This window comes from Hyaloscypha bicolor, assembly GCF_002865645.1.
Source record: "Hyaloscypha bicolor E unplaced genomic scaffold K444scaffold_117, whole genome shotgun sequence".
Lineage (NCBI taxonomy): Eukaryota > Fungi > Ascomycota > Leotiomycetes > Helotiales > Hyaloscyphaceae > Hyaloscypha > Hyaloscypha bicolor.
In genome coordinates this window covers 709,643-722,769 of record NW_020194619.1, presented here as the reverse complement: position 1 = coordinate 722,769, position 13,127 = coordinate 709,643, and the positions used below count along the sequence as shown (strand labels likewise).

At 48.6% G+C, this 13,127-nt stretch overlaps 6 protein-coding genes across 6 annotated transcripts; 3 read left to right on the top strand and 3 right to left on the bottom strand.

The window, feature by feature from the left end:
* Nucleotides 1–374: 374 nt before the first annotated feature.
* On the bottom strand, nucleotides 375–2,138 carry K444DRAFT_665418 (delta-aminolevulinic acid dehydratase). Its single transcript, XM_024887068.1, has 3 exons — nucleotides 1,573–2,138; nucleotides 508–1,515; nucleotides 375–449 (listed from the first exon to the last, which is right to left on the bottom strand). The coding sequence occupies exons 1-2, from the start codon at nucleotides 1,834–1,836 to the stop codon at nucleotides 607–609; spliced, it is 1,173 nt and encodes a 390-aa protein (XP_024733858.1). The 5' UTR covers nucleotides 1,837–2,138; the 3' UTR covers nucleotides 375–449; nucleotides 508–606.
* An 861-nt stretch (nucleotides 2,139–2,999) lies between these two features.
* K444DRAFT_40572 (uncharacterized protein) lies at nucleotides 3,000–4,720 on the top strand. The gene is made up of 2 exons (XM_024872559.1): nucleotides 3,000–3,441; nucleotides 3,661–4,720. Exons 1-2 carry the CDS (start codon nucleotides 3,345–3,347, stop codon nucleotides 4,617–4,619), a joined length of 1,056 nt encoding a protein of 351 aa, XP_024733857.1. The 5' UTR covers nucleotides 3,000–3,344; the 3' UTR covers nucleotides 4,620–4,720.
* Nucleotides 4,625–5,188, top strand: K444DRAFT_665417 (uncharacterized protein; the record flags this gene model as incomplete). Its single annotated transcript, XM_024887067.1, has 2 exons — nucleotides 4,625–4,861; nucleotides 4,922–5,188. Coding segments are annotated over exons 1-2 (306 nt in total), but the record flags the coding sequence as incomplete, so codon positions are not given.
* An 837-nt stretch (nucleotides 5,189–6,025) lies between these two features.
* Nucleotides 6,026–6,458, bottom strand: K444DRAFT_535006 (uncharacterized protein; the record flags this gene model as incomplete). Its single annotated transcript, XM_024875254.1, has 2 exons — nucleotides 6,026–6,085; nucleotides 6,141–6,458. The coding sequence occupies 2 exons, from the start codon at nucleotides 6,456–6,458 to the stop codon at nucleotides 6,026–6,028; spliced, it is 378 nt and encodes a 125-aa protein (XP_024733855.1).
* Nucleotides 6,459–9,220: 2,762 nt separating this feature from the next.
* K444DRAFT_615399 (NAD(P)-binding protein) lies at nucleotides 9,221–10,319 on the top strand. Its single transcript, XM_024880723.1, has 2 exons — nucleotides 9,221–9,700; nucleotides 9,756–10,319. The coding sequence occupies exons 1-2, from the start codon at nucleotides 9,312–9,314 to the stop codon at nucleotides 10,183–10,185; spliced, it is 819 nt and encodes a 272-aa protein (XP_024733854.1). The 5' UTR covers nucleotides 9,221–9,311; the 3' UTR covers nucleotides 10,186–10,319.
* Nucleotides 10,317–12,394, bottom strand: K444DRAFT_615398 (uncharacterized protein). The gene is made up of 5 exons (XM_024880722.1): nucleotides 12,180–12,394; nucleotides 11,897–12,097; nucleotides 11,745–11,847; nucleotides 11,611–11,692; nucleotides 10,317–11,548 (listed from the first exon to the last, which is right to left on the bottom strand). The coding sequence occupies exons 1-5, from the start codon at nucleotides 12,229–12,231 to the stop codon at nucleotides 10,676–10,678; spliced, it is 1,311 nt and encodes a 436-aa protein (XP_024733853.1). The 5' UTR covers nucleotides 12,232–12,394; the 3' UTR covers nucleotides 10,317–10,675.
* Between the last annotated feature and the right edge of the window lie 733 nt (nucleotides 12,395–13,127).

The window sequence follows — 13,127 nt, the reverse complement described above, 5'->3', positions numbered from 1 at the left end:
GCTCCGAGACCCTTTTAACCGCCTCGGTAAACTACCAGTGCTGTAGCTAGTTCCCCGAAAAGCCCCGCCCCCCAAGGATGGGCGAGTTCGGGGAACAGGGGTAGATTCGGGGCCGTGATCTCTTGAGCTGCTTGAAAGAAAGGGATGAGTTACCTAGGGACTTCGGTTTATCTAAATCTGCCTGACAATCAGCTATATTGAGCACCCATTCATTCAACACATCTGCTCAACATTTTGTTACAAAAGCTTGAGCTTTCAACTTATTCTCCCCGGAGAAAGATTCTGCTCGGTGTGAAGCAGGCTATTCACGTCCAGACCCAATTTCCAATGTGTATAGAACGAGAAAACATTATCATTTACCCACTTTAGGAAATACATTCGAACACTACAAGCCATTTTATTTAGCAAAGAATTCTCGCATCTTATTGATTTCCTAAGCCACCAGTTTAGTAAGTCCCGAAGAGATCTATAGGTTCACTACAATCAAGCACAAACTAATACAATGAGACTTTCGCAACCATTGGTATTCCCAAGATATTTTTATCTACGCACTCCAAAAACCCATGCGCCAAACTCGAAGGGAAAAGGCTCAAGAATACATGCGTCCTACGATTCAAGCCAGTCCAAGAAATCGGCGGTAAAATAGGAAACCACAATAGTAGCACCGGCCCTCAAGATACCCTCTGTGGCCTCAAATGCCATTGTTTTCAAGTCAAACACACCCGCCTTCGCTCCTGCATGAATCATGGCAAATTCGCCACTGACTTGGTATGCCGCAACTGGCATATTTCGTCCAATATCCTTAGCGTCACTGATAATATCTAAAAATTGACTGGCAGGCTTGACCATGATGATGTCGGCACCTTCGGCAATATCTCTTTCAATGGCTCTGCGAGCAAGACCTCGTCCTCCTGGTGGCAGCTGGTAGCATTTTCGGTCTCCAAATGAAGGAACTGAGCCAGCAGCGTCACGAAATGGTCCATACAAGCAGCCCGAGAATTTCGCAGCATACGACATGAGAACAGTCTTGTGTGAAATTCCAGCTTCGATCAGCTTGAGCTTGATCGCTCTGATTCGGCCATCGTTCATGTCAGAAGGTGCAACGCAATGGCATCCTGCTTGCGCATACGCAATAGCGACATCAGAGATTCGATCGACTGAAAGCTCATTGTTGAGCCCACCATCATCACGTAGAATACCGCAGTGACCGTGAGACGTGTATTCGCAGAGACAGACGTCGGCGACGAGGAAGAGTTGTGGGAAGCGTTGGCGCAAGAGACGGATTGTGGACATGACAGGGCCCTTTGGATCGTCGGCGGCTGTCCCAAGAGCATCCTTTACGCCTTGACCAAGTGGGACACCGAATAGTATGACAGAGCGGAGGCCTTTTCGGATGAGAGGTTCGAGGAAAGGAACGACTTTGTTGATGCCGCGGCGGTATTGGCCTGGGAGAGATGGGATGAGCGTTTCTTCATCGTCGTTGTCGGTAATGAAAAGTGGGAGAATTAGCATTGACTACAGGGACAGTTAATATATGCATATCCCATGTCAATTCCCACATCTATCACTCACCTTGGTCAATTGACGTTCGGCTTGCCAAGTTCTGGCAAGCGGATGGGAATACCCTCCATGAAGCTGGCTTGCAATATCCCCAGATATGCTGACGCTCGTAGCAGATGTGCTCGCATAGGACCTTGCCCTTGACATCTGGGATCTATGGTCGTCTATGGTCGAAGCAGAAGAAGAACCTCTCGCCATTTGCCGCCGTTGCTCACTGGCCGCACTGGGGGTAGTGTCCCGAAATGAGATGTCCTGGACCAAACTGGAAAATGACATGATTATCCAGGGAGGATTGGTAGTTTGAGGGAGGATTAGGTGTCAATATTTATTTGACTTGGATGGGCGACTGGGAAGTGGGAGGGTCGAAACCTCGACGAGGTGGCGGCGGATGCTGTTCTCACCGAGGAGGCGGGTTGAACTTCTTCGGTCAGACCTCGGGATCGTGAATCAGCCGGCTGTGGTTGGACGGCAGAAAAAAGGGTCAATTCGAGAGAGACTAACGAATTGGATGGCACTTTCTTCGAAGCCTCAAGAAGTTCTCAGCGGACAGGTTGCTTCAATTGCACGATATATCAAGTGCTTTGGATGAATGTGTCGAATATTTTTATCCGTTCTCGCCCCTCGCCCAACCACCCCTACAACTTGACCCGCAACAGGGTTTAGAGGGCCAATCATAGCGTCAAAAATTGTGATGACCAAGTCTCCAGCGAGTCCGGTCTCGACGACGAGAGACTTCACCGCACCCTGATTTTGCAACCACGAAGCCTCAATTGCGCGAACAGCTTCTGGATTTCGGACAGTGTAGAAACGAGATAAGTTACGGAACTATTCAATGTAGATGTAGAGAATGGAAGCAAGTTAACATTATGTAGAAGCCGATTCGCAGGGAATTCGATCACCACTTCCCTTGTGATCGCAAGAGGCCGAGGAGAGCTGCTGAAATATAACTCATGTCTTGCTACTCTCCGGCATTCAAGTTATACTTTCTTCCCTTGTTGACGTTGACTCCAAAGGCGTGGATATATAATTCTAGTTTATATGCTCTCACTTGAACAGGGAGAGCGAGCTTTTGCTTTTTTATTTCTGTCCTGTAGCGGCACTTCCCTGCTTGTTAGTTCAATAATTATCGAGAGAGGATTACTTCAGGCTTGGAGATGCGCTTGTCGCTGTCCCATAACATATGCGTATTATCTACTGTAGAGCTCATGGGAGAGTCCAATCAATCTCCCATTACTGGCAGCATCTTCGCAGTACTTACTTATTTCCTTTTAAATTTTCTTTCAATACTGTCATCTCAAGTTACTGCATATTCTGCGAATCTCTAGGCCTTATCTCTACTTAAAGGGGTGCACCTTAGAGAACACAAGGGCACAATGCTTTCAGAAAAGGTCAACATGTGTGCAGAGACCTGACCTCCTTACCATCCGTAAGGGTTTTCAGATCGGAGGCAGGCTTCACTCCAAGTGACATTCCAGGCTTTGCAGGTGAATTTTCATTGCTACTGATAACACTACCTTGATAGTACAGCCTTGTCCAAATTGTGCCAACGTTCGACTCGGGGAGCCGAGCATGTGACCATTCGTTCTTGTCACGTTAACCGCACGTGCAGGCACGCTTTCTCCCATTTCCTCTTCTTCTGTGCGACTTCCTCATCTACTCGAGCTTCCACCTTCTTCCGCATCACTTGGCTCCTGCCATCTAAGTCAGCGCAGTCCATTGGGCTTCTGCTCGTTCAAGTCCATTGATCATCGTTTTGGGGTGCCATTTCCGGGTGCCTCCTCAAGATGGCTACGTACGGGAAAAAGAAACGCTCCCTTCTCCCCTCGCTCTCTAGCCTCAGAGACGTGAGCTTCAAGGGCAAGGACAAATCGAAGCAAAAAGGTCAGTAGATCTCTCAATACTGTTGACATATCGGACGCCAGGCCACAGTCTCTGCCTTCCCTTTCTCCTTTCTTTCTCTGCAGATGTTCGGACTCGGTCGACTACCCACTGCCTCGATCTTCCTTTACACGACAACTTGATTGCCTAGCCATTTAAGACCTCGTAGCAGACCCAATTGCTTTATACTTTTTCATGTGCTAATGCTTCTTTCTCCAACAGAGTCACTTATGCAGATCCCACTCTTCTCCGAGCCCCAAGGCGAAGAGGATCTTGAGTACAGTATTGGAGAGAGAACAATGGCGAGTAAGCTACTTGACGATACAACCGACGAACCGCACCCGGCTCCTGGCAGACGTCCGTCACAACTTCCACGAAACAAGACATACTCTAATCTTGCCCAATTCGCCCAGTCCGACAAGGGCAAATCGCTCCCGCAACTTCCAGACTTTAAATGGAGCGGTGACCGTGCTTGGTCAATGATGAATGCTCCTGTTGTTACAGCTGATGGCAGTGCCAATAGAGAGTACTTCCACAACGACGAAGTTAACAACACATCAGCTCCACCAACTGAACCCTCCCAGAGCTCTCCACCACCAATCCCACCAAAATCATGGAAGAGGAAATCCATTCAACCAAACACCAGCCACAGAAAGATCCAGGGAGGAAACCAGGCTGTAAGAAAGTCGATTGTACACCCTAAGCCTGCGGAAACTATTGACATCCCAACTCCCACAAAATATGCAGATGAGGATTCAATTGCGGAAGCAATGCAGACGGCGACTAGCAATCTGAAGGGCTCCACAAAAGGCAGTCTAAAGATCTCAGGTCCCAGCAACTTCAGGCATGTCACTCACATTGCAACTGATGTTGAGAAGGGCACTGTTCCAGAATCAATGCGGCCAACGCCTCGAGCTCCGAACGATACCGACCAAACCTTGCTCCACGGGCCTTATGTACCAACAAAAGAAAAGGGATTCAAGGGGAGCAAAGTCTTTGCAAAGATGAAGAATGCCCTCCAAGGTAGCAATTCAAGAAGCCGTCATGATTCTGGTATGACTCGGGGACTTCTTGATCCTTTCCCCGGCGAGCCAGATGAATGTGATGAGATGGGCCCAATGGACGCCGGACTAAATAAAGGCGAGAGGGCTACCCCGCCTTTCACATCATGTACTAATTGATGCAGGCAAAGAGTCGATAAAGCCCGAAGAATACAGACTCACGGGTCATAGAGGCATCAAGCGCAAGCCTGTCCCTGACCACGGAAAGTCCTTGAAGAACCTTTATAGCGACCAGACAAGCGAAGACTCATTCCTCGAAACCCCTCATTCCAGCGGCGTAGCACCAACTCAGACCAGCTCTGGGAGTCAAGTCGGGGAGGACATGGATGTTGATCAAAGCTCTGAAATCGCTCCAGAGTCAAGTATGTTCTCCCCATATGAGATCGTTCCTCACTTTGCTGAACACGTTCTAACTATCCCAGCCCTTCCCAGCCATACTCCCAAGAATACCCGGTCACGGTTGCTAGAGCAGAACAACTACCTAGGAGATTTAGATGCTTTGCCTTCGTCTAGCCCGCAAGGTCAATCTACCCCTCGTCTCCGACGTGAACCTTCGTTCGAAGACGCTAGGAAGACCTTGACAAAAGTCCATGCTGGTTCTCGATCATTCTTTGACTCTCACCCAGACTCTTCTCATGGTGTCCACTCGTCTGATATGGATATCGATGTTGAGCAGATCGGCGTCGCAGTCTCCACGGAAGAAGATACCCCCAAACGCAAGATGTCACAGAAAGTAGCTTCGTCATCGAAGCGATCCAAGAAGCATCCGTCGCCGCCAAGAGACCTCCTTGCACAGATGGCATTACAAGTGATGAACTCTGGTGAAGACAAGGAAGTTTCCGTCGTCAATTCAGTGGCAGGTGGTGCACTGTCAGCCAAAGATATAAATGGGAAGGTAAAGGCGAGAAAGGGTCATATGCATGGAAAGGTGGTTTTTTCTACGCAAGAGTTACCACGGACAGCAGGATCAATGCCAAACCTCGGAGCAGCAAAGAGTTTGAAGTCTGCGATGCGTAAGCCAGCAACCGAAACCCGAGGCTATCGTCGTCAACACAGCCAGGACTTCAGTCAAAACAACATCAGGGATGAGAGCATGGATGTGGATGAACTTCAGTGGGACAAGACGCACTACATCATTAGCGGAAGAAAACCTTAATTCGAAAACTTACAAGTCGAGAAGAACACGAAAGAGGGAATGGTTTGATGTCTTTTGTAGGGCTTGCTGGAAGATCATGTACAATCTTTGTAAAGATAGCGATCATAGCTTCGTTACCTTCTGGTGGCGGTGCATTTCTCCTTTTCTCTTTGTTGGACGTTCAGCATGTTGCATGCACATCACAGTCATACAGAAAGTCCAAAACACTGAATGAATCAGGACATAGCTTGAGCTTGAGATTGTTTTTTGTAAAAGTGGTAGCTAGCTGATGCAGTACAAATACAAAATCCCAATCAGGCTGAATTCCAAATCATTCTCGTCGTGGGTATCTCTAAAAATCATATCATAAAATAATAACAGTGTGGAGTGTTTAATAAACACGGCGGCTTCCTCGCCCATCAGTTCCGTGCATTCTCCTTGTTCCAGCAGCCTAGACGTATTCATCAGCATATTAACTGCTTGCTCATCAGGAGTGGAGAGCATACCTTGACACCAGGTCTGCGGGTCAAGCTTCCCTTGAGCTTCATCATCGCACCGCTGATCTTGTCTCCAACACTTGCATGTCGTCTGTGATGGACAATAGGTTCGTTGCGTCGAGTGTTACGTCCCCATCTCGATGATCGGGTGGTTCTGGTGTTGGCACCGGTGGTGTGGTGATGTGCTGCTGTTGTGCGGGGCTCGACGGTGGTCGTCGTCTTGACGGTTTGTGTCTTTGCGTTGCGGCCTCTCAAGCGGGTCATGAGGGTCGGCTTGGTAGTCCTGGTCTCGACCATGTTGCTGCGGCGGCTGCTTCTGAAAGGCATTTTGAGGTATTGGTTGTGTGAAGGGCTTGAGTTGGTTGAGTGTAGTGAGGTTGATGAACTTGAAGTTATTGTTGGTGTTATTGTTATTGTTTGATGTAAGGCTATGAATGAGGATAGTGTTCTTGGTGGTAAAAGGATTTGTGGAAGAGAGGTGCTCATGGCAGTAGTTATAGATCTTTCGATGGAGGGTGGGCAGGCAGTGGCCTGCTTTGCTTTGTATAGGTTGATAGGGAGATGGAACGCCTCAAAACTTGATATCGAGTGCTGAGTGGTCTCGAGAGGGCGATATGACGAGGCGACGCATCATTTCAATATCTCGATCCGGAGGGGCTTGGACCCTGAACTGGGGTTGATCAGCCAGGAGGGCTGCGATCCTGGTCATTGGACGTCATATTGGGGGTGATACAGCTTTCTCGCCAATGGGTGTGGCATGTTTGGGTCGGAGAAAATCACGCGTTAGAAGCAGGCTTGGAGGGATGGTGTATGGTCCTGGGAGAAGGTTTGCGAAAAGCAGGCTGAAGCATGGCATGAGGCTTGGCTGACGGAGGAAAGGCTCCACCAAAACTTGCTATTGGTGCGTTCGGGGAACTTCCCGATGAGCCACAGCTAATGGTGAGACTCCTGTGGCTGGAAGGGCAGGTCTAATTGAGGCTTGAATCGAAGTCTTAAATGTGCCGATCTTGGCTGTTGTGGTGGTCGAAGTCCAGAAAGTAAAGCCGAAAAGATCAATTAATTAAGCGAGAATGACGTTTGTAAGCTACGTCATCGAGGTCTTCGTGTTTGTCTTCGGTGAAGAGTCGTGATCGAAACAGAATCAAACATTCTTGCAAGTCCTAAAGAGATTAAAGAGTTAGAAATCTTTCTTGATGACTTAAAAGACATGAGAAATACGTTATCGAGATATTTTCCAACCACAAGAAATCACTCAGAAAGGCACGTGATATATCCCCTTTTTGATCTTGCAATCATCGTGCTGCAACAAGTGAGAGACCTTTCGTCCGATTTCGTGCAGATAGAGGTGACTTGTGATGTATCGGAAGTGCTAGAGTAGATTAATTCGAGGTTCTTGTCATTCTAGCTCGACACAGCAAGCCATTCTTGCTATTATTGAAACCACCAACAGACCTCCAAACCTCCTAGAAATGATTTTTCTCTTCCGCCATAAAATCTCCTCACCTCGGATACCAAGTTAAAGGAATTCAAGGCTCCAAACTCATCTTGGGAGGTCACTAGGTGATATTTCCCACGCCAACTCAAAGGTGTCACCCAATCCCAATACAACCAAGAACAGCGAACACCAACATTCCTAATACGCTTGCAACACCTCGCATTGCTGGGCTTGCTTGGTCGTCAATAAAGATCCAGTCCAGACAATATAGTGGTATCGTCGGGCAAACAACGAGAAAGTATCGCAGGATTGAGGTGATACGATAACCTAGGATCCACAAAGCCATCTCGACATAGGACACCACCGTTCGCGCGTGCCACGTGTGGGCTGGTGGAGTTTGAAATATTGAGAGATAAATACTATACGATCTAGTCTGCGATAATTGTTCGCTTGAAATAGGCTGGGAATTTGATATCACATACTAGACAATGTCGTTCTGGCAAGAATTATAAGTGCTGGACGGGAATCGATTGACCTGAAAGGGGGTCGAATGTAGTTAAAAGGTGTCTCGATGTTGTGTCGTGTTGGATTGATTATATTTGAGATGGTAGAAGCTTGAAGGAAGTCCTTCTGAGAAGCAATTAAATGACCGGACTATTAGTCGAGATCGAAATTGGTAGCGTAAACACACAATACTCTTTGCTCTACTACTTGTGGAATAAGATTGAACATTTTAACCAGTGTTGAGCAAGTCATTATGAGGAAGTAGAGAGTGCTTGTACAGAGAAAATTGTGCGCAATGTATTGGTAATTTTTGGGTTGAGGAGGCTCTGGTGCCTTGATTATCATGGGACCAACTTTGAGATGGCCTTCACTGACAGTAACAGAGAATCGATCCGATACCTCGTGCGAAAGACAGACGAATACAATAAGCAAAGAATTGCACTTTTCTATTATTTGCTCCATCCCGCCTTGACTTGTGGAAATATGAGTCAGGACGTTAGTGGAAGTAGTGTCTCGAGCTGGCACTTGCAAAACAAGAAGATACGACCGCAGACGAACCCTCTGATAGTTTTAGAACAACTTGAAGCTGGTGGCATGGCTTACAGCAGATGAAGCCTATGAAGATGCTTTTGAACTTCGAGGAAAGGGAGGGTGAAGCTTAGCCGAGCTGGAAAAGGGGTCACAGGCGAAAGTCGCGCGGCCGCAGAACATGACGTTGAGATTTCAACGGAACAATCACGACCCACAGGTCCCCCCTTAGCAACCTATCAGACAAACTGCACCCCTCCATGGACCCCTCCATCGATGAGCCAATCTTCTTATTATGTTTCTCTGCCGGAGCGAAGTGTCCTCACAATAGCTGACGTCTTCAATTGAATTTCACTTACGTCGTTTGCCATGCACAGCAGATGAAGTGGTGCGTGGGCTGGTTGAGGATTCTCTTCCCCTGACCAGCTTTAAATTTCTTCAAATCCTTTCCTTTCACCTTCATCTTTATCCAACTACCAGAAATTCAATTTCGCAAAATGGATTCAATTAAGAATACGCTAAAGTCGGCTACTGGCAAGGACTCACAGTCTCAGTCTCAGTTTGAGAAGGGTATGTTTGAATTGTCCCACAACGTGAAGGATATTTTCACCTCAAGCATTGAGTTTGTTACAGTTTTTTTAGGACTCTAACTTTTCAACTTAGGCTATGAAGTCCCCGTCTCCCACCAGTCAGCCCCAGGCAAACAGCATCAAATGGCCGGGCAAGACCCTGTCAATGACCAGCTCCCAACCGACGAAGGAGGCTACCAGCTCTACAAAGCAGCTGGCAAGCTCGCAGGAAGGAAAGCACTGATCACCGGCGGCGACTCTGGAATTGGACGTGCCATAGCTATCCTCTACGCCATGGAAGGTGCTGATTCAACCATCGTCTACACGCCCGAAGAACAAAAGGACGCCGAGAAGACACAGGACCTTGTCCGAGAGAAAGGCGGCCAGACCCACCTCATCCAAGCAGATTTGAGAAGCCACCAAGCTTGCAAGAATGTAGTTGAGAAGGCCCTCGAGGCAATGGGGCGGATCAACATTCTGGTGCTGAATCACGGGTTCCAGATGATGCAGAATACGATTGCTGAGTTGAGCGAGTGTGGCCCCCCTCTCCTACTTTTCAAGGTGGAGAATTAGTTTAACAAACCACAGGGAGCAATGGATCAAAACGTTCGATACAAACATCCACCCGTTTTTCTTCCTCTCGAAATATGTTCTTCCCCACATGAAGCGCGGTGACGCGATTATCACCTGTGCTTCCGTCAACCATTACATCGGCCGACCAGACCTGCTCGACTACACCTCCACCAAGGGCGCAATTGTAGCCTTTACCCGCGGCCTTTCGAACCAGCAAGTTGAGCATGGGATCAGAGTGAATTGTGTGTGCCCAGGCCCTATCTGGACTCCGTTGATTCCAGCGACGATGAATGATGAGGCGCAAAAGTCCTTCACTAGCCCCATGGGAAGACCAGGCCAACCGTCAGAGGTTGCGACTTGCTTTGTGTTCTTGGCAAGTGCTGATAGCAGCTTCATGTCTGGGCAAAGCTTGCATCCGAACGGAGGTGTGATCGTTGGCTCCTAGATCTTCCATCTTAGGGAGGTGCGTTATGGGGAGCACCGGAGATACATTGTCTCGGTACACCTGGGACAATGGGTACAGATTGTTCCCAGAAAAATTGGGACATTTTAATTTAGCGATAAATTTTTGAAACAGCGTATTCTACGTCAAATTCCAAGAGCCGCGTCAGATGTTGCATGTAAAGTTTATGTATGCCGCTAGCCAGCTGTACGAAGCCAGCGACGCTATTTACAGTAGTGTGTGGCACCTAATGTCCTTCGAGGGGCGTAAAGTCGTTACAATCTACCGAAGACCCTTCGCCGTTATTGCACACAACCTTCCTGTTGTGTCCCACCATGCTAGGAAGCAAATATAAACGCCAGAAGCCCCGTATGGACACCACCCTCAGCCAGAAGACCCCCCTATATTCCCAAAAATATTACCAACACGAGCACTTTTATGTACCGTTATTGTAACCAGACGCTCTGAACACTCTGCTCGCAATTTGGGACTTTTACTTACCCGTATTCCCCGCGACTAACACCAACAGAACGCCGTTAAGAACGCAGATAGCAACGAACGTCAGGCCAACAAGGCATCTATGAAGCCAGCTGAGAGATTGTTGACGGTATAGCATCGTGCCAATCGCGAGGGTTCCAAAGAAAAGGCTGGCAAGCACGCCCACGAGGACTGCAGCATCGACTTCGACCCGAAGCTTCTTCTTGCCAGTAACAACGAGTGTGCCAGCGATAGCAAGCAAGACTATCGATGCAAAGAAACATCCAAGCATGATATGATAGAGGAGCTGTTCACGCTGTCGAGAGAACTTCTGGTCGTTGATACTGGGGAACGTAGCGTAATGCGTGGCATAGCCTGCAGGGAATTCGCCTGAAGAAGCATATGCCTCATCGTCGATATCGGTATCCCCGGCGCTCTGTTCGTTGAAGTAGCCTTCGCTTGCAAGAAGGGGTCTCCTTTCCTCGGGCGACACGCTGGGGCTGAACCACCCTCTCACCGTCTCTATCGGCATTATGGCTTTTGAGAGGACATATGCAAAAGTTCCCGAGCCTGGAAACCCATCATCAGCCTCCGGATTTACCAATATTGTGTACGATTCCTCTCCCGCCTCGCTTCCATCATCGTACTCGTTCCAGTAAGCTTGTGGAGGGGGTGGTAAAATTGGTATCTGTGTACTAGGTCGGCGCGAAGCGGGTCTTGATGAGGAGGCACTTGCAGGTTCGCAGGTGTGAGTGGTGGAATGGAGGGTCGTGAGGAGGTCGCGGTCTTGTGATAAGAGAGGCTGGTAGTCTCGCCGGACGAAGCTTTTTGGGTCGCTCAGGACTTGCTCATTGAATCTTTCGCCCAGTGATGTAGAACCAGTCCATTTCTGTAAATGAATTGTCAGACGCTGCCGTGCCCACGTTGCTGCCAATTGAGATTCCGTCTTACCTTGTACTTCTTCAGTATCTTGTGAAATGCCATGCGCTGAGCATCCGTGAATCTCTGTAACGACCTTATCTCGTCTCCGCATCTATACAAGTCAACAATATCTCTTAATTGATTATAGTCGGGGTTTAGCGCACCTTTCAATGTCGAGGTCAAGTTTCGCGTACTTCTTGGGAGAGAATGTCTTCCCTTCCCGACTGCTTCGTGCTAGCAGACGGACGATTTTCTTTTGGGAGGATTCTTGATTCGCATTAGCAACCGAAGGGCATTCCTGGGGACAAGGGCGTACGCAGGCGGCAATTGATCTCGTCGACCTTGCTTTTGACGAAGAGATCGGGCCTGTCATGCTCGCTGCACAGGTCGTCGAAGAACAGGTCCTCGAACCTCTCCAGGGCAGTATCTGCCTGGCCGGGAATTGCTAATGCGCGAGCTTGGTCCTTCGTCGTGTTGACCTTTATCTCGTTCTTAAGTCTGTTGTAATCGACGTTGTCTGTGGCACAATGGTACAATCAGTCGGCTGCGTCATATATTTCAATTGTTCGAGATAGGACGAAACATTGCGAATGACTTACAGTGAGCCCATTGTGGCACGGATTTCTCTTGGAAAGTCTGTCCGTACTTCATTCCTCCACGTGCGATGCGTGATTCTGTTGGGGGAAAAGAGGGAAGAACGGAGAAGCTGGGTCGAGGTTAGTTTCTTCCCTCGGTTCTCTTTGTACCAATGTACCCGTGAGGTGCAGGCTTCGGCTTGCGGTAGAGCGAGCGAGGAATGTTCCAAAGAAGTCCGTACAATAAATATAAGAATAAGATCAAGGACAGAGAGACCCAATATATGTACAACGTATCAAAGACGGGACGGACAATGCACAGTACAGATAATTGTCATTGGGCGGGGAACAATGTCAGTTGATGGACTGATGTTTGTGGAGATAAGTCAGATACAGTCGCACTATCGCAGGCCAACGAAAACGTTTGAAGACGCAGGGGCTTCTTTGCCCTTCGGTCTTGGCAAGTGCGAGTGCGAGTGTTACAAGCAGATGCCGGGCATGTGCAGTCAGCCTTTCCAATCGCTTCTTGCAAGATGCAGTGTGGTTCGCGATTCGAGAGCCCAGAAGCTCTCATTCATTCATCAAGGTCTCCCAGGCCAATGACCCATGCATGCATATAGCGTAAATACAATGGAGCTAGAGCCGCCTTTGGGGGAAATCTGCGAGCAAAGTCTTTTCATGCTGCTTACGAAGTCACGATGCAAGTGTGATTGGTTGCGGCGTTGAGAGGGGCAAGAGCTGCCTCGTCGCTGAGCTGAGGGGCTTCCGCTGTGGCTGTGGCTGAAGCTGAAGCTGAAGACCGCCAATGGAGACGGAGATGGAGATGGAGATGGATTATTGTACGTCCGGTGTTGTGCCGGTCTCTGTTGGTGGTGGGAGGACTGTCCAAGCAAGCGTATGCGCATGCAAGGCGGGCGTTGCTTGTTCCGCGACGGGGATGCACTGTGGGTTGCCGGCATATATTCACGTGGA